Consider the following 18,394-nt stretch of genomic DNA (forward strand, 5'->3'; position numbering starts at 1 on the left):
CTATGCGCTCACTCCCACAGCACGCCGTCACCCCCCTAACAGAGCCAGAAGTCAGAAGACAGGTGAGTGTATTACCGAAGAGGATCTCTGGTCATCGTGACGGCAAAAAGGTACCGCGCAGCGGGCGGGAACGCTGCGCGAGCATGCTACCCATAACACAGGCACAGCAGGGTGCAGGGCGCGGGGGGGGGGTTGGGTGGCGCCCTGGGCAGCATGAAACCTACTCTAAACTGGCTAAATGCAGCATATGATGCCGTGGCACAGTCCTACGCCCCCACCAGTATAAAAATTATTGCGAAAATTTCTGAGGAGAAACGTGCCATTACAGGGGGCGGGGCTTCCTCAGTCAGCCAGCACACTGCTCAGCGCCATTTTCTCCAGGCAGACTGCAGGGGAAGAAACGCTGGTCCTCCTCCACTTCTGAAACAAGTATCAGGGGGAAAAAGGGGGGGGGGGGGGGGGCAGAGTGTATATTGTGCTCAATTTATACAATTTGGCAGTGTAAAAGTGCTAAAAGTCTCTGTAGGCATTTACATACACAGGGATTTTAGTAATTGGCACTGAGTTTGTGAGCTGGCAAGTCTTTCTGTGTCCTTCTGACAGATTTTAGCCCCTGAGTGTCTGTGGTGTGTTTGTGCACGTGTGTGGCATGTCTGAGGCAGGGAGCTCATCCCCTGAGGGAGCCATTTTAGGGACACAGAGTTGTAATGTGGTGGCGCTGCCGGCACACCATGAGCCTGAATGGGTTAAAGAATTACGTGATAGTGTGATTCATATCAGTAAGAGATTGGATAAGTCTGAGTCTCAATCAGAAACCTGGAGAAAATCCGTGGAAGATGTGATTTTTAGTAGTTCTGCTCTTTCATCCACAGGGGATCCCTCTGGGTCACATAAAAGACCATTTGCACAGATAGTACAAACTGATACCGACACGGACTCTGATTCCTATGTCAACACTAGTGATTCCAGGGGAATAGATCCAAAATTAGCTAAAAACATTCAATACATGATTGTGGCTATAAAGGAGGTCTTAGAAGTTAGGGAGCCCCCTCCTTTACCACAGGAGAAGGCCTACTTTTAGATAAGCTGAAGGCTGCATAAGCCTGAGGCCATATAAGCGATCAACTTTTTGTGATTGGTTGTTAAATGACTAAGCAGTTGCTAGGCAGATCAGTTTTCCCGGTTGGTTTTTTCCTATTGGTTTAAGGGGTTGTGCATCAGGATGAAGAGGAGGGTCTTAGGTTAGTATATAGGGGGTGGCCATCTTGCTAGACTCCCTCTAGCCTTTCAGTTTATGCCCCAGGAAGGATAAGTACTATTGCTTATTTTCACTGCCTGTAAATTGTTTTTTTTTTTTTTTTTTTTTTTGAATTTCATTTGCCTTCTCTAGGGCATTATACAGTGCTGTGCCCCCTCTCTGCGTGTCATTGTCTACTTTTGCAGATTCTCCCCCCTCTGCCATGCCTCGTCCAAAACGTGCAGCTCCCCCCCCCCGGCGCCTCGTGGATGCGGGGAGCGCCTTCCGCTCCCCGAGCGTTGCGCCACAGAGAGGACTTCCCCCTGTTTCAGACAGGCGGCGGGGACGGGCAGTTACAGCCCGCTCCCCTGCCGCACGGAGACGGGCGGCCAGCGGCCGCTCGTCACGTGGTGCCGATGCGCGCGGCTCGGCCGGGCCGCGCGTCCCGGCGCTCGCAGCGGGACGGGCCTCTCCTCTCCCTCCTGCCTCGGGCGTCTGCAGCACTTCCCCTCCGGCGGCCGGCGGCCGCTCTGCACGTGGCGCGGGTGCGCGCGGTCCGGCTGGGCCGTGCTCCCCGGCGCCTCCCGCGGGCGAAACGACTTCCCTCCCTCCTTCCATAAGTGCCTCCGGCCCTCCTCCTCCATCCCCGCGGTCGGCTCTCGGCGGCGTCCTGGGGGCACAAGCTGTGCCGGACGGCCGCGGCAGAGCTGCGGGGGGCGAGGGGGGGGGTCAATATGCAGCTGGGGGATATGAGCCCAGGGCAGCGGGTAGCGGCTCCCGCTGTCCCCGGGACAATACAGGGCCCCATACTACCCCCCTCCAGCAGGGGGTTTAGCACACCGCACCTCAATTTAAATAATATTGGGCCGTTTGGGCCTAGTGTCGCCGGGGCGGGGGACGTGGCAGCGGCGGCCGCCACACCCGCCCCGGCGGCAGTCACATGGCAGGGTTTTCCCCCGGCCTCGGTGGCCTGCTCGGGCTCCTCCTGGGTGTCAGACGCCCCGACGCCATTAATGGCGCCCCCGCTCGTCGGTTTTCAAACCCCTCTCCACGCCCTTCCCGGTCTTTTTCAGTTTGGGTCCACACAGACATCCGTCTCGGCGGCTTATATGACGCCCGGCGGGGCGCTTTCGGTAGCAGCGCAGCAAGGCTTCGCGGGGAGCCAGTCCTTCCCCGGGGGTTTTGCGTGGCCTCCGGCTCCAGCATTCCCCTTAGCCGCCAGCATGCCTTCCATGGGCTTCATGACGGTGTCCGGCACACAGTTTTCCCCGCACGGGGCCAGCGCGGGCGCCGGCGTGCAGTCCACGTGGTCGGTCGGTGGCCCCCGAGTCGCGGTGCCCTTGCCGGCCTTTGCGGGCCTGCAGTCAGGGCAGGCACCGGGCGGTGGGTATCAGGTGGCACAGAGTTGGCCCCCTCTCGCGGCGCCCCCTCAGTTCCTTCCGGCGTCATACGGATGGGCGGGGGCGGGCGGCTGCCCGCCGCATACGGCGTGGCGGCCGTCTTACCCCGCGAGTTTCGGTGCAGTGAGCGGGTCAGCCTTTACGCAGTCGATCGGGTACACCTCGGCGGGGGCCCCCTCCCTGCAGCTGCCGGGCGGCCATCCGCCACGGAACGGGGGGACGGGCTCTCCGCCTCCGCATTTGCGGACAAGTGTTAATGATGTTCTGGTTCCCCCGGTGCCGGTTGTCCCCTCTTTTTCTCCCTTGCAGGTTCCGTCTAATTCAGGGGCTACGCCCATCACGAGGCGAAGGTCACGGACAAGCGCGACTGCGAACGTGGAGGTACGGCCATCAGCGGAGGCGGGTGCAGCGGACGACGCGGTTCCGGGTCCTTCAAACTCCGGTGAGCTAAATATTCCTTTACACGTTTCAACTTGTAGTTCCTCGTCTTCTAGCAGCGTATCATCCGGCTCTCCGCGGCGCCCGCGTAAATTAGCTAGGCTCATCGCGCGGCGAATGGCCAAGGAGGCGCACAAGGTGGCCGCTCCTGCGCAGGTGGTCCCCTCCGACCCTCCCCGTTACGGCGAGATGGTACATTGCGCCAACAAGGCAGTGACAAGAGGGGTTCGTAAGCGCATGCGGGAAAAAATACGTAAGGGGAAGTATGTAGACATATTCACCCTTACAGAGGAAATGCGGCAGGGTTTTGACGCGGCCAAGAAACCGGGTGGTATTGGGGAAAATGCGTTTCGCAATTTTCACCAGTGGCTGCGTGGGTTTTTGGTGTTCATGGCTTGCTACACGGAATCGCGTCCCGCGGAGTATGCCAACTTGGTGAAATATTTGTTTTTAGTACACGATATGTACTTAAAATCCAAGGGTTCCGCGTGGCGGGATTACGACGAGAAGTTTCGTCGCAATCAGGATGGCAACCCCATCCTGCCCGCGGGTTTTAAGGATGTTGAGGTGTGGTTGGAGGTCACGCAGCAGGTCAAACCCACCCCGGACGTCACGGCCAAGAAGCCCGGGGCGGCCGGGGCGGTGGCTTCTCGATTGACGGGAAAAGGCAAGTGCTTTGCCTACAACGACGGCAAATGCGGCAAAGGAACGGGCTGTCGTTTTCGCCACTCATGCAGGTTGTGCGGAGCCAGTCACCCGGCCAAGGAATGCACCGCGGCGACAGGCGGTAAGCCTGCCGCTTCCACCGAGGCCGGTGGAATTGGCAAGTAAGGCCTTCTCCCCGATTATAGTTCCCGAGTTGCAGCGCTGGCTTACCTTGTACCCCGATGAGTCGGCGGCATCGTTTCTCTTGCAGGGCTTTCAGCACGGTTTTCGTTTGCCAATCCCGGATCCGGTGTATGTGGTTGCACGCCAGAATTTGAGATCGGCTCGGGAATTCCCGCAGGAAGTCCGGCGGAAGGTTGACGGGGAGATTGGGCTGGGGCGCATGGCTGGGCCCTACGCCCTTTCCCCGTTGCCCTCCTTGTGCATTTCCCCAGTAGGGGTAGTGCCCAAGAAGGCCATAGGTAAGTTTCGTTTGATACAGCACTTGTCGCACCCGCCGGGGCTGTCGGTCAACGACGCTATCCCGGAAGCCCAATGCAGAGTTCGATATCAGTCGTTTGACGACGCGCTGCGATTAGTGCGGGATTGTGGTCCGGGGAGTCTGTTGGCAAAATTGGACGTGGAGTCGGCCTTTCGGCTACTCCCGCTACACCCAGATTCCCTGCGGTTTCTGGGTTTCAAAATAGGGGGCGAATTCTACGTCGATCAGTGTCTCCCCATGGGTTGCTCTGTCTCCTGCGCCTACTTTGAGTGCTTTAGCACGTTTTTGCACTGGTGCGTCCAGACCGCCTCCGGGCAGATGGGGGTGGCTCACTACCTGGATGACTTTCTTTTTGTAGGCCCCGGAGACAGTTCGGTCTGTGGGGACATTCTCTCGGTGGCCAGGTCGTTATTCTGCGCTTTAGGGGTACCGGTTGCGCAGGATAAGTGCGAGGGTCCTTGCACTTGTCTTAGCTATTTAGGTATCGAGATTGACACGGTAGGGGGGTGCTGTCGCTTGCCCGAGGATAAGGTGCGGAAACTATTGGGTTTGATTACAGACTGTTTAGGAAAACGCAGGGTTCGGCTTAAACAGGTGCAGTCCTTGCTTGGTTCTCTCAATTTTGCGTGTCGGATTATCCCCATGGGTAGGATTTTCTGTCGCAAACTTGAGCGGGCCACCGCGGGGACGGTTCGACAGAATCACTCCGTGTACCTTTCCCGCGAGATCAAGGATGATTTGCGGATTTGGGTCTCGTTCCTGGTGTCCTTCAACAGGGAAGTGTTGTGGCCCGCTCCTTGTTCCAGTAAGCAGCTGCAGTTGTTCACGGATGCTTCAGGCAGTCGAGGTTTCGGCGCGTTCTTCGCTGGCTCATGGTGCGCTGCGGCCTGGCCGGCATCTTGGGTAACGCGTGGGTTTACCAAGAACCTGCTTCTGCTGGAATTGTTCCCGATCTTAGTGGCGCTTGAGTTATGGGCCGGACGGTTCGCAAATAGGGACATTTTGTTTCTTTGCGACAACTTGGGGGTAGTGCATGCGATTAATAATCAGCGTTCCTCCTCTCCGCAGGCGTTGCGATTGCTAAGGCATTTAGTGTTGGTTTGTTTGCAGCGCAATATTAATTTTAGGGCTCGCCACGTACCTGGAGTTGACAATGGAATTGCGGATGCATTGTCCCGGTTCCAGTTTGACAAATTCAGGACGTTGGTTCCGGGAGCGGAGGCAGAGGGGTTACAGTGCCCACCTTCTGTCTGGCAGATGGTCGAAGCGGTTTAACGGCGTTGGCCAGGTGTGCACTGGCTCCCTCTACGCTACGAGCGTATGATGCTGCATGGCGGGATTGATCAGCCTTTCAGAGTAGGTACGGGGTAGCAGGTGAGTCCTCGGCCGACGCCCTGTTGACCTTTGTTTGGGAGCATTACCAAAACGGTAGGTCAAAAGCGGCCATGGCTACTGCCCTTGCGGGCATCGCCTTTCACTCGCGACTCCACGGGACAACGGACCCCACGGGGTCGTTTGTCCTTTCCAGAGCGCTGAAAGGTTGGGCTAGGTTGCACCCGGCGCCTGCGGATTCACGTAGGCCTATAACGTTGCAGCTGCTAGCGGAATTGCTGCGTGTGCTACCTCGGATTGCGTCCTCGGAATTTGAGATGGCATTGTTTAGTAGCGCGTATGCCCTGGCCTTTTTCGGGGCTTTTCGGGTGAGCGAGCTAGTGGCGAGCAGCAAGGCGTCCCGGGAATCGGGTCTGCTCTACGAGAATGTGCGCTTGCAGGAGGGCCTGTTGCTCTGTAGGATTGTGCGGTCCAAGACAGATCAAACAGGTCGGGGTCGCTGGTTGTCCTTGGAGGCTCAGGGAGGTATGGGCGTTTGCCCGCTGCGGTTGACGCAAGAGTATGTGCGGTTAAGACCTCCGGGGGGCAACCAGTTGCTGGTGCACGCGCAGTTGGACCCTCTGACAAAGTTTCAGTTCTCATCGGTGTTCAAGAAATGTTTGACGGCGTTGGGCTTGCAGGAGGCGGACTTCGGTACTCATTCCTTTCGGATTGGGGCGGCTACCCATGCGGCGGCCGCTGGTTCATCACCAGCGGCTATTCGGGAGTTGGGTCTCTGGAAGTCGGCCTCCTATAAGTCCTATGTCCGTATAGATAAGTTATAAGTGCGCCTGTTGCGCTAACCCAAAAACGTGTTTACTCGTCGGTTTTTGAACGCTTACCGTTCAGGAATCGAGGGTGTGAAGCGAATTTTTAAAATTTTTCCTCCGAGGGGGCCTAATTTCAATTGGCTGTTCTACCAAGGACCACGGGAGGTTTTTTGAGTTTTCTCCTTCACTTGGGTTTTATTGGTTACGTTGTGTTTAAGTTACAGATTATGTGCATAATCTGACATTAGGATATTTTCTTTTACAGCTGTCAGCAATTTTGGAGACCACATATGGATGGTTGGTCATTCATATGTTTTTTGGGCGGAGAAACATCCCATGGCATCTAGGGCGACTGAGATTTTTGGGTCCCGGCAATTTAGATGGTTAGGTGTTAGGGGCATGTTATGGGGTGATTTGTTGCGCGTCCTTTTTTCTAGGGAGCGCCGCTGGGGTCGCCCCAGTTGTATTATCATTCATCTGGGTGGTAATGATCTGGGCCGAGTTAAAGGCATAGACTTGATTTTGTCTATAAAGGCGGATGTGGTGGCGATACGTTGTCACTGGCCTGGGGTATGCATTGTCTGGTCGGAAATGGTGCCCCGTTTCCATTGGCGTGGTGCGGTGCGTTTCTCGGCGCTGGAGAAAGCACGCAAAAAGGTGAACTCGACGGTGTCTGTTTGTCAAGGCCATAGGCGGAGTGGCAATTAAGCATCCTCTGCTGGTGCTGCGGAACAGGCAGTTCTATAGAGACGATGGGGTTCACCTTTCTCCGGAAGGAGTGCAGTTTTTTCTGGAAGATATTTTCGGTCTTTTTCGTTAGAGCTAGTTAGTTTCTGGTTGGTTAAGGTTCTGTTTGCGGATGGCGGTGGCGGTTTGGAAAACCTTGGTGGCGGGAAATCGCTGCCAACCAGCTGTCACACAGGCATAAGTGGTCATTGTGGGGCTCCCTCTTTAAATGGACGGCAGGTGTGTCCTTTTCTTGCGGTTGGACATTTAGACGTTCCCCTGCGGGAACCGAACGTTTGCCAGAGAAAGAGGGGTAAGGCCAGCACAATGCGGGTTATGCGGGAAGGAGGCGGGGTATGTGTACTCCCCTCCTTGGTTTGGTGCTTTGTCATCTAGGTGACGGGTGCTGGTGTTTGGCAGCGGTTTTCTGTTTGCCATCCTCCAAACTAAAGTTAATATATATTCAATTCTAATTCGGCCTCAATTATTAGTTTAAAGAGTTGGTCAGCGATTAATAAACATCGTCTGACCTTTAACTCCAGCTACTGTGTCCGTGTCTTTATTTCAGTGTGTGGTGTGGTTTTATTTAGTGATAAGCTAGCTTAAGTAAAAGGTTTATGTAATCACAATAAAGTTATGAGCGGCTTATAAAGGAAAGAAACTAAATGTTCTTTTCCTCCATCTCATGAACTGAACAGTTTATTTCAGGGAGTCTGGGCAGTCCCTGAAAATAAATTCCAGATTCCTAAAAGAATTCAAATAGCGTACCCTTTCCCTGCAGGGGACAGGAGAGGTGGGAGTCATACCCTTTTTTAGACAGTGCTCTGTCACTGTTAACAAAAAAGGTGATTCTCCCTGTGCCTGGGACGGCATCACTAAAAGCCTGCAGACCGAAAGTTAGAGAATACGTTAAAATCTATTTATGTGGCCAATGGGACATTACTCAGGCCTACCATTGCCTGTGCGTGGGTGAGTAATGCTATTGTAAAGTGGTCGGAGAACTTGTCATCAGAAATTGACACAATAGATAGAGACGAAATACTCCTAACTTTAGGTCATATCAAAGATGCTGCTGCGTATATGCTAGAAGCCATGAAAGATATTGGTCTCTTGGGATCAAAAGCCGCTACTATGGCAATATCAGCACGGTGGACATTGTGGATTCGCCAATGGAATGCTGATGCAGATTACAAAAGGAATATGGAGGCTCTCCCGTACAAGGGTGAGGCCTTGTTTGGAGATGGGCTGGATGCTTTAGTTTCTGCGGCTACCACAGGTAAATTAACATTCTTGCCTTATGCTCCTGCTCCGGCGAAAAAGACACATCACTCTCAGATGCAGTCCTTTCGACCCAATAGATACAAAAAGGGCAAAGGCTCCCCTTTCTTTGCGGGTAGAGGAAAGGGAAAAAAGCCCACCGTGTCTCCAGGATCACAGGAGCAGAAATCAACCCCTGCTTCTGCCAAACCTGCAGCATGATGCTGGGGCTCCTTTGCGGGAGTCCGCTCAGGTGGGGGCACGTCTGAAACTTTTCAGTCACTTCTGGGTTCAATCTGGCCTAGACCCGTGGGTTGTACAAATAGTGTCCCAAGGGTACAAACTGGAGTTTCAAGACGTTCTCCCATGCCGTTTTTTCAAATCGACATTACCAGTTTCTGTCCTGGACAGGGAAGTGGTAGCAGCAGCAACACAAAAATTGTGTGAGGATCAAGTCATTGTCCTGGTTCCCTTGTTAAAACAAGGAGAAGGTTTTTATTCAAGTCTATTTGTAGTTCCGAAGCCGGACGGCTCGGTCAGACCAATTCTAAACCTGAAAAATCTGAATCTCTACCTGCAAAGGTTCAAGTTCAAGATGGAATCTCTGAGAGCAGTGATTTCCAGTCTGGAGGAGGGGGAATTCATGGTGTCAGTGGACATAAAAGATGCCTACTTACATGTTCCCATTTATCCTCAGCATCAAGCTTATCTGAGATTCGCAGTGCAGGATTGTCATTACCAATTTCAGACGTTGCCGTTCGGACTCTCCACGGCTTTGAGGGTGTTCACTAAAGTATTGGCAGAGATGATGGTCCTCCTTCGACAGCAAGGAGTCAATATAATTCCTTACCTGGACGATCTCCTGATAAAAGCAAGGTCCAGAGAAAAGCTGGTGCAGAATATTGCACTCTCCCTGACAATACTTCAACATCACAGGTGGATCATAAATTTTCCAAAGTCACAATTGGAACCGACGATAAGATTGTCCTTTCTGGGGATGATACTGGACACAGAAGTACAGAGGGTATTTCTTCCAGTAGAAAAGGCTCTGAAGATCCAGAGAATGGTCAAACAGCTCCTGAAACCAACAAGAGTGTCGATTCATCAATGCATTCGGTTGTTGGGAAAGATGGTAGCGGCCTACAAGGCCATACAGTTTGGCCGATTCCATGCCAGAGTATTCCAGTGGGACCTATTGGACAAGTGGTTCGGATCCCATCTACACATGCATCAGAGGATAATTCTGTCTTCCAAAGCCAGAATTTTGCTCCTGTGGTGGCTACACAGTTCTCACCTTCTAGAGGGACGCAGATTCGGGATTCAGGACTGGATCCTGGTGACCACGGATGCAAGTCTCTAGGCTGGGGAGCTGTCACACAGGGGGAAGGCTTCCAAGGAAGATGGTCAAGTCAAGAAACTACAAGCGGTGGATCTTCTTCAAGATCAACCCGTACAGATCCAGTCGGACAATGTAACAGCAGTAGCGTACATAAACCGTCAGGGCGGAACAAAAAGCAGAGCGGCAATGGCAGAAGTGTCAAAGATCCTCTGCTGGGCAGGAAGACATGCAAAAGCTCTGTTGGCAATTTTCATTCCGGGAGTGGACAACTGGGAAGCAGACTTCCTCAGCAGACACTCTCTCCATCCGGGAGAATGGGGCCTCCACCAAGAAGTCTTCGCAGAGGTGACAGGTCTTTGGGGAGTTCCTCAAGTAGAAATGATGGCATATCGTCTCAACAAGAAGCTTCAGAGATAATGTTCCAGGTCGAGAGACCCTCAAGCAATAGCAGTGGATGCACTGGTGACCCAGTGGGTGTTTCGGTCGGTATGTCTTCCCTCCACTTTTATTGATACCAAAAGTTCTAAAAATAAGAACAGGAGTTCGAGCAATCCTCATTGTCCCAGACTGGCCAAGGAGGGCTTGGTATCCAGATCTTCAGGAGTTGCTCATAGAAGATCCTCGGCCTCTTCCTCTCTGCGAGGACCTGCTGCAGCAGGAGCCGTGCGTGTATCAAAACTTACCGCGGCTACGTTTGACGGCATGGCTGTTGAGCGCTGGATCCTAGCCCAGAAGGGTATTCCAAAAGGGGTCATTCCCACTCTTATTCAGGCCAGGAAAGGAGTAACGTCTAAACATTACCATTGTATTTGGAGAAAATGTATGTCTTGGTGTGAAACCAAGAAGACTCCAACGGAAGAATTTCAGTTAGGACGTTTTCTCCAGGCGGGTGTGGATGCGGGCCTACGATTGGGTTCAATCAAGGTCCAGATTTCGGCCTTGTCCGTTTTCTTTCAGCAACAATTGGCCTCCCTTCCAGTAGTTCAGACATTCGTGAAGGGGGTGCTACACATCCAACCTTCATTTGTGCCTCCGGTGGCACCATGGGATCTTAACGTGGTGTTTCGATTCCTTCAATCGGATTGGTTTGAACCTCTCCAGGAGATTGAGTTGAAATTTCTCACTTGGAAAGTGGTCATGCTGTTGGCCTTGGCATCCGCAAGAAGGGTGTCTGAGTTAGGGGCCTTGTCTCACAAAAGCCCTTATTTGGTTTTCCATGAAATAAAGTTGAGAACTCGTCAACAATTTCTTCCAAAGGTGGTTTCTTCGTTCCATATAAACCAGCCTATTGTGGTGCCAGTGGCTACTGACACCTTCGCTTCTTCAAAGTCTCTGGATGTGGTCAGGGCTTTGAGAATCTGTCGCAAGAACGACTCTGATAAGGAAAACAGAGGCTCTGTTTGTCCTGTATGCTTCCAACAAGATTGGGTGTCCTGCTTCTAAGCAGACTATTGCGCGCTGGATCAGAGGTACGATTCAGCAAGCTCATTCTTCGGCAGGATTGGTGGTACCGAATTCAGTCACTGCACATTCTACTAGAAAGGTAGGCTCATCCTGGGCGGCTGCCCGGGGGGGTCTCTGCATTACAACTTTGCTGAGCAGCTACTTGGTCAGGGGCAAATACGTTTGCGAAGTTTTACAAGTTTGACACCTTGGCCAATGAGGACCTACAGTTTGGTCAATCGGTGCTGCAGGGTCATCCGCACTCTCCCGCCCGTACTGGAGCTTTGGTATAACCCCATGGTACTGAAGTGGACCCCAGCATCCTCTAGGACGTATGCGAAAATAGGATTTTAATACCTACCGGTAAATCCTTTTTCTCCTAGTCCGTAGAGGATGCTGGGCACCCAACCCAGTGCGTACTTTACCCTGCAGTTGTTAATTTGTTTGATATGTTTTCAGCACATTTGCTGTATTGTTTATGCCCATTGGCATGTATTTTGATGAGTGCTATGTGTGCGGCATGGTTGAGGTGTGAGCTGGTATGAATCTCACCAGTAACTTAAAAGTAAATCCTTTTTTCGAAATGTCTGTCTCCCTGGGCACAGTTCCTATACTGAGGTCTGGAGGAGGGGCATAGAGGGAGGAGCCAGTTCACACTCTGAAACAGTCTTGAAGTGCCCATGGCTCATGCGGAACCGTCCATACCCCATGGTACTGAAGTGGACCCCAGCATCCTCTACGGACTAGGAGAAAAGAATTTACCTGTAGGTATTAAAATCCAATTTTTTTTTTTTTAATTCTTATTTTTGTTGTCAAACTAGCACTGGCTAGAGAGGTGGGTCGTATAGATGGAATACATACATATTCCCAACAGATGGGATGCTGGCTGTCGATATTCCCACAGCAGCATCCTGCCGCCATAATGCCGGCAGCATGGCTAGCGCAAAGAGTCCCCTTGCGGGCACGCTGCTGGCTCGGTGGCTCACTGTACTTGCCACAGGTCCTATTCCCACTCTATAGGTGTAGTGGACACCCACAAGTGGGACTAGCTCCTGTGCGACGGGAATCTCGCTGTTGGGATTCCGGCGTAGGTATCCTGACCACCAGGATCCTAACAGCTGGAAAATTACTTGCATCCCGTATAGACAGCGGTGCTGGGGTATTGCTATGTGTAGCACTAGCATAAGCTAGGAATGGACATCGGAGGCCCACCATCAAATGATGGCTGGGCTTCTGCCATCTACTCTTTCTATGCAATGTTATCTATTTTATCAAAAGATTTTAATGGGGGAAAAAAATCATGATTTGGGCATGAGCAAAAAAACTGTTTGCACATCCACAAAACTACAGCCCCGTGGCCGGCTGGGGATGGGATTGGCGGCGGGACCCAGAATAAACAATTGGTGCACCATCAAATGTTTTGCTGCAAATATCGGAGTGCCGACATCAAATGGAAAAAACACAAATGTCAATTAAAAAACATTGATGGTTTCAAACCATATGTCCATCCCTAGCATAAGCTGTTACATACATCTTGACGAGCCTGCAGGGGGTGTCCCTGTGTCTCTGAATGCAGGCAGGTGGAAAGGTTGTATCTGCATACGAAATGCTACGTTACAGTGATTATCAGGAATACACTGTAACATAGCATTTTGTATGTAGATACAGCCGCAGTCACACACAGAATATAGGCATGCTGCATATCATTTTAATCGGTATAAGCTGCTTGTGCCCCTACGCATTTGCCTAGTTTGCCTATGCCTAGGGCTGAGAGGTAAGTGGGGAAGGAAATGGGGAGTAAGTGTATATTACCGTCACTTGTGAATGGGGAGGGGGGAACAGACCTACCAACATGACCCTCTCCAGGAGGGACATAATGCTCTGCTAGTGGACTTCCCTCTTAATTTATGATTGACATCACCTGTGCTGAAACACCTTTCTTAATCATTAACCTGTTCAAAACAGGTGCCATCATAAAGTAAGAGAGAATTCCAGAAACAGAGCATTTTGTCCCTCCTAGAGAGGATCATGTTGAGCGTTATTTATGTGTGGGTTGGGGAGTGAGGGGGGGACAAAAGTATATTACTGCCACTTGTGGGTGGGAGGGTAAGTGTATATTATTGTCATTTGTTGGTGGGGAGGGGGGGAATGTAAGTGTATAATCAGGGCCGTCTTAACAGCAGTGTAGGCCCCTGGGCACAGCAATGCACTGGGCCCCCTACCTATCCTCCAGTGGTAGGGGTGGGGGGTGCCCTCAGCGGCAGCTTTGATGTCCTGCGGGCGGTAGGGGGTGTTTTATCTTCTGCTGAGCATGTAGGATCTTGAGCAGTCATTTCTGCTAATTGCTCCTTTACTGCACAGATGAGGCTAAACTGTAGAAGGGGGCATTGGGCTGAATGAAGGGTGGTAGGGGGTGTTTAATACGTAGAGGAGGGTGGATAGTGGAGTGGGCTTAATATTCATCATTTTCCGGTGGGAGGGCAGCTTACTTGACTGCAGATATCTCCAGTTCCTGAAAATATATTTCTTAGCTTTGAATGGGCTAAAAACACTAGAGTCCCACCTTTAAGGAGGAACTGGGGACACCTTTCAGGAGGTACTGGGGACACCTGTCAGGAGGTACTAGGGACTTGGGTATCAGAGGTCAGGTGCCAGAGCAATTCACAGATGAAAATATAAAACTGCATATTAGGCGTGTGGAGCTGGAGCAGGGACCAGCTGCTGGAAGGCTGATATCTCTGGTTCTGGGCATAGTAGAGACAAGCTGTCAGTGTCCACTGAAAGGAGAGAGTCCCAGCTTTTGGATTATACCCTCACAAAAACTCTAAGTCAGACAGAACCTGAGATATCTGGCTGGGAAGAGCAATTAACAGGCTCAGATGGGGACCACTGCTTTCACGTTGGATATCTCCGGTTCCCCAGGTTCGATTTTCAAAAATCTGGTACCCCTGGAAAGAGGGGACCCTCAGCTATCAGCCTGGGGCCCTTATACTCTTGGGGCCCTTGGGCGAGAGCCCATTGAGCCCATACGAAAAGACGGCCCTGTGTATAATGTCATTTGTGGGTGAGGAGGATGTATGAAGGTGCATGTAATTATCATTTGTGAATGGGGGGATCTAAGTGTATATTATTGTTTATGGTGAAATGTAAGTGAGTGTAATATGGTATGCCGGCGGCCGGGCTCCCGGCGACCAGCACACCGGCGCCGGAAGCCCGACCGCCGGCATACCAACAGCGTGGCGAGCGCAAATGAGCCCCTTTCGGGTTCGCTGCGCTCGCCACACTGCGGGCACAGTGGCACGCTAAGCGTGCCACGCGATTTTATTCTCCCTCCGGGGGGTCGTGAACTCCCACGAAGGAGAAAGTGTTGGTATGTCGGCTGTCGGGATTCCAGCGCCGGTATACTGTGCGCCGGGATCCCGACAGTCGGCATACTGAAGACCACCCAATGTAAGTGTATACTATTGTTTGTGAGAGGGGTGAGTATATTGGAGTTATCAAGCGGGGTGTGGCGTTTATAGTAATAATCCCAAGTACATTGAACTAATGAGAGGGATGTACTAAAGGAAAAATGCGTCCAGAAACTGACGTTTTGTGACTTTGGCTGCATTTCCTATATGTAGTAAGCCAGTGATGGCTAACCTTGACACTCCAGCTGTTGTTGAACAACATATCCCAGCATGCCCTGCTACAGTTGTTATTTGGCCATGCTAAAACTGATGCAGGGCATGCTGGGATGTGTTGTTCAACAACAGCTGGAGTGTCAAGGTTAGCCATCACTGTACTAAGCTCTGGTATGCAAAGCAGTCTGGGGCTTGGATGAGGTGGGTAACTCCTGCTTTTGCTGGAATTACCTATAGAAGCTTAGGGGCTTCTCTCTGCAATTTTCCCTGAAATGCATCCACAGTGGTGGTGACATGCTGTTGGGCAAATGGAATTGACAACAGGGGGAAATTATAGGCAATTAGCAAGACACCCCCAATAAAGGAGGAGATCTGCAGGTGGTGACCACAGACCACTTCTCAGCTCCTATGCTTTCAGGCTGATGTTTTGGTCACTTTTGAAAGCTGGCGGTGCTTTCACTCTAGTGGTAGCATGAGACGGAGTCTACAACCCACAGAAGTGGCTCAGGTAGTGCAGCTCATCCAGGATGGCACATCAATGTGAGCTGTGGCAAGAAGGTTTGCTGTGTCTGTCAGCGTAGTGTCCAGAGCATGGAGGCGCTACCAGGGGACAGGCCTGTACATCAGGAGACGTTAAGGAGGCCGCAGGAGGGCAACAACCCAGCAGCAGGACCGCTACCTCCGCCTTTGTGCATGGAGGAACAGGAGGAGAACTGCCAGAGGCCTGCAAAATGACCTCCAGCAAGCCACAAATGTGCATGTGTCTACTGAAACGATCAGAAACAGACTCCATGAGGGTGGTATGAGGGCCTGACGTCCACAGGTGGAGGTTGTGCTTACAGCCCAACACCGTGCAGGACTTTTGGCATTTGCCAGAGAACACCAAGATTTGCAAATTCGCCACTGGCACCCTGTGCTCTTCACAGATGAAAGCAGGTTCTCACTGAGCACATCTGACAGAAGTGACAGAGTCTGGAGATGCCAAGGAGAACGTTCTGCTGCCTGCAACATCCTCCAGCATGACCGGTTTGTCAGTGGGTCAGTAATGGTGTGGGGTGGCATTTCTTTGGGGGGCCGCACAGCCCTCCATGTGTTCGCCAGAGGTAGCCTGACTGCCATTAGGTACCGAGATGAGATCCTCAGACCCCTTGTGAGACCATATGCTGGTGCGGTTGGCCCTGGGTTCCTCCTAATGCAAGACAATGCTAGCCCTCATGTGGCTAGAGTGTGTCAGCAGTTCCTGCAAGACGAAGGCATTGCTGCTATGGACTGGCCCGCCCGTTCCCCAGACCTGAATCCAATTGAGCACATCTGTCACATCATGTCTCGCTCCATCCACCAACGCCACGTTGCACCACAGACTGTCCAGGAGTTGGCGGATGCTTTAGTCCAGGTCTGTGAGGAGATCCCTCAGGAGACCATCCGCCACCTCATCAGGAGCATGCCCGGGCATTGTAGGGAGGTCATACAGGCACGTGGAGGCCACACACACTACTGAGCCTCATTTTGACTTGTTTTAAGGACATTACATCAAAGTTGGATCAGCCTGTAGTGTGTTTTTCCACTTTAATTTTGAGTGTGACTCAAAATCCAGACCTCCATGGGTTAATAAATTTGATTTCCATTGATAATTTTTGTGTGATTTTGTGGTTGGCACATTCAACTATGTAAAGAACAAAGTATTTAATAAGAACATTTCATTCATTCAGATCTAGGATGTGTTATTTTAGTGTTCCCTTTATTTTTTTGAGCAGTGTATTTACTGCTCAGTCCTTTTTATCTATGGCGATGGCACAGGAAGGTTTAGAAGTTTGTATTGGTGACTAATTTGTGAGGTTTCTTATTCCTTATTACTAAGATGAGCCGTCACATCCCTAGAGCAATTTACCTTTTAACATTGCTAAAATAAGTGACAGCAATGATTTTTATGGATTTAATGTGGAACTTGATGGTTGTACTGCAAGTGCATTGATTGATTTTCGTACTGATACTTTAACCCCTACATCCTGCTCTGTTATACAGTATATCGCAAGTTTAATTAAAACGCTTGAACAGTTATGTATTAGATTTCTAAACTTTCTTCAACTGAATTTTCTGCTCTTTTCCCAATCTACATATAAGTCATAACCATTTTGTTCTGTTCTTTGAAGGATACGTTATGTATTGTATAATGCTGATGGAATACAAGTTGCTTACACCAACTGGTCACAACCCATAAAGACACGTGGTAAGAGTATGTTGTGTTTTTTTTGTTTGTGTATAGTGATAAATAAGGAGATTTATGGTAAGAACTTACCTTTGTTAAATCTTTCTGCGAGGCACACTGGGTTCCACATGGATAACATCGGGGTGTAGAGTTGGATCTTGATCCGAGGCACCAACAGGCTAAAAGCTTTGACTGTTCCCAGGATGCATAGCACCGCCTCCTCTATAACCCCGCCTCTGTGCACAGGAGCTCAGTTTTGTTAACCAGTCCAATGCAGTAGCAGGTAAAAGACGACAACCGTTAGTAGCCTCATACACCACATTCTCAAGACAGGAGAAGGTATCAGTGGCTAATGCCATACAAATCCAAAGAAGCTAAGTGTGTCAGGGTGGGAGCCCTGTGGAACCCAGTGTACCTCGCAGAAAGATTTAACAAAGGTAAGTTCTTACCATAAATCTCCTTTTCTGTAGCGGGGTACACTGGGGTTCCACAGGGATAACATTGGGGATGTCCTAAAGCAGTTCCTCATGGGAGGGGATGCACTGTAGCGGGCAGAAGAACCTGGTGTCCAAAGGAGGCATCCTGGGAGGCAGAAGTATCGAAGGCATAGAACTTTATGAACGTGTTCACTGAAGACCACGTAGCCGCCTTGTACAATTGTTCAAGGGTCGCACCACGGCAGGCCGCCCAAGAAGGTCCAACAGACCGAGTAGAATGGGCTTTGATGGTAGCAGGAGCTGGAAGGCCAGCCTGTACATAAGCATGTGCAATCACCATTCTAATCCATCTGGCCAGGGTCTGCTTATTAGCAGGCCAGCCACGTTTATGAAAACCAAAAAGGACAAAAAGAGAATCAGATCTCCTAAGGGAAGCAGTTCTCTTCACATAAATAGAGAGAGCCCGTACCACATCCATAGACCGATCTTTAGAGGAAAAACCTGGAGAGGTAAAGGCCATAACCACAATCTTTTGGTTAAGGTGGAACAATGACACCACCTTAGGTAGATAACCAGGGCGAGTTCTAAGAACTGACCGGTCACGGTGAAGAATCAGAAAAGGTGGCCGACAGGACAAGGCACCAAAGTCTAAACCCGTCTAGCAGAGGCAATAGCCAGCAGAAACAAGACCTTCAGAGTAAGCCACTTAAAGTCCACAGACTCAAGAGGTTCAAACGAAGACTCTTGTAAGGCATCCAGAACATCCGACAGATCCCAAGGAGCCACAGGCGGGACATAGGGAGGTTGGATCCGTAAAACATCCTGAGTGAATGTATGAACATTAGGCAGAGTCACAATTTTTCTCTGAAACCATATCGACAAGCCAGAAATATGCACCTTGAGGGAGGATAGATGAAGACCTAAGTCCAGGCCCTGTTGCAGGAAGGACAAAAGTTTGGCAGTACTGAACTTGTATATGTTATAATCATTAATCGCACAC

At 51.0% G+C, this 18,394-nt stretch overlaps 1 protein-coding gene across 1 annotated transcript in view; it reads left to right on the top strand.

The window, feature by feature from the left end:
* The window catches only part of GFY (golgi associated olfactory signaling regulator), a 387,029-nt gene that overhangs the window by 139,101 nt on the left and 229,534 nt on the right, over nucleotides 1–18,394 (top strand). The window contains exon 4 of the mRNA XM_063942895.1: nucleotides 16,902–16,978. Within this exon, the coding sequence (XP_063798965.1) occupies nucleotides 16,902–16,978 (77 nt within the window). The remainder of the gene's footprint in view (nucleotides 1–16,901; nucleotides 16,979–18,394) is intronic.

Source organism: Pseudophryne corroboree, chromosome 10 (genome assembly GCF_028390025.1).
Source record: "Pseudophryne corroboree isolate aPseCor3 chromosome 10, aPseCor3.hap2, whole genome shotgun sequence".
In the NCBI taxonomy this organism is placed as follows: domain Eukaryota; kingdom Metazoa; phylum Chordata; class Amphibia; order Anura; family Myobatrachidae; genus Pseudophryne; species Pseudophryne corroboree.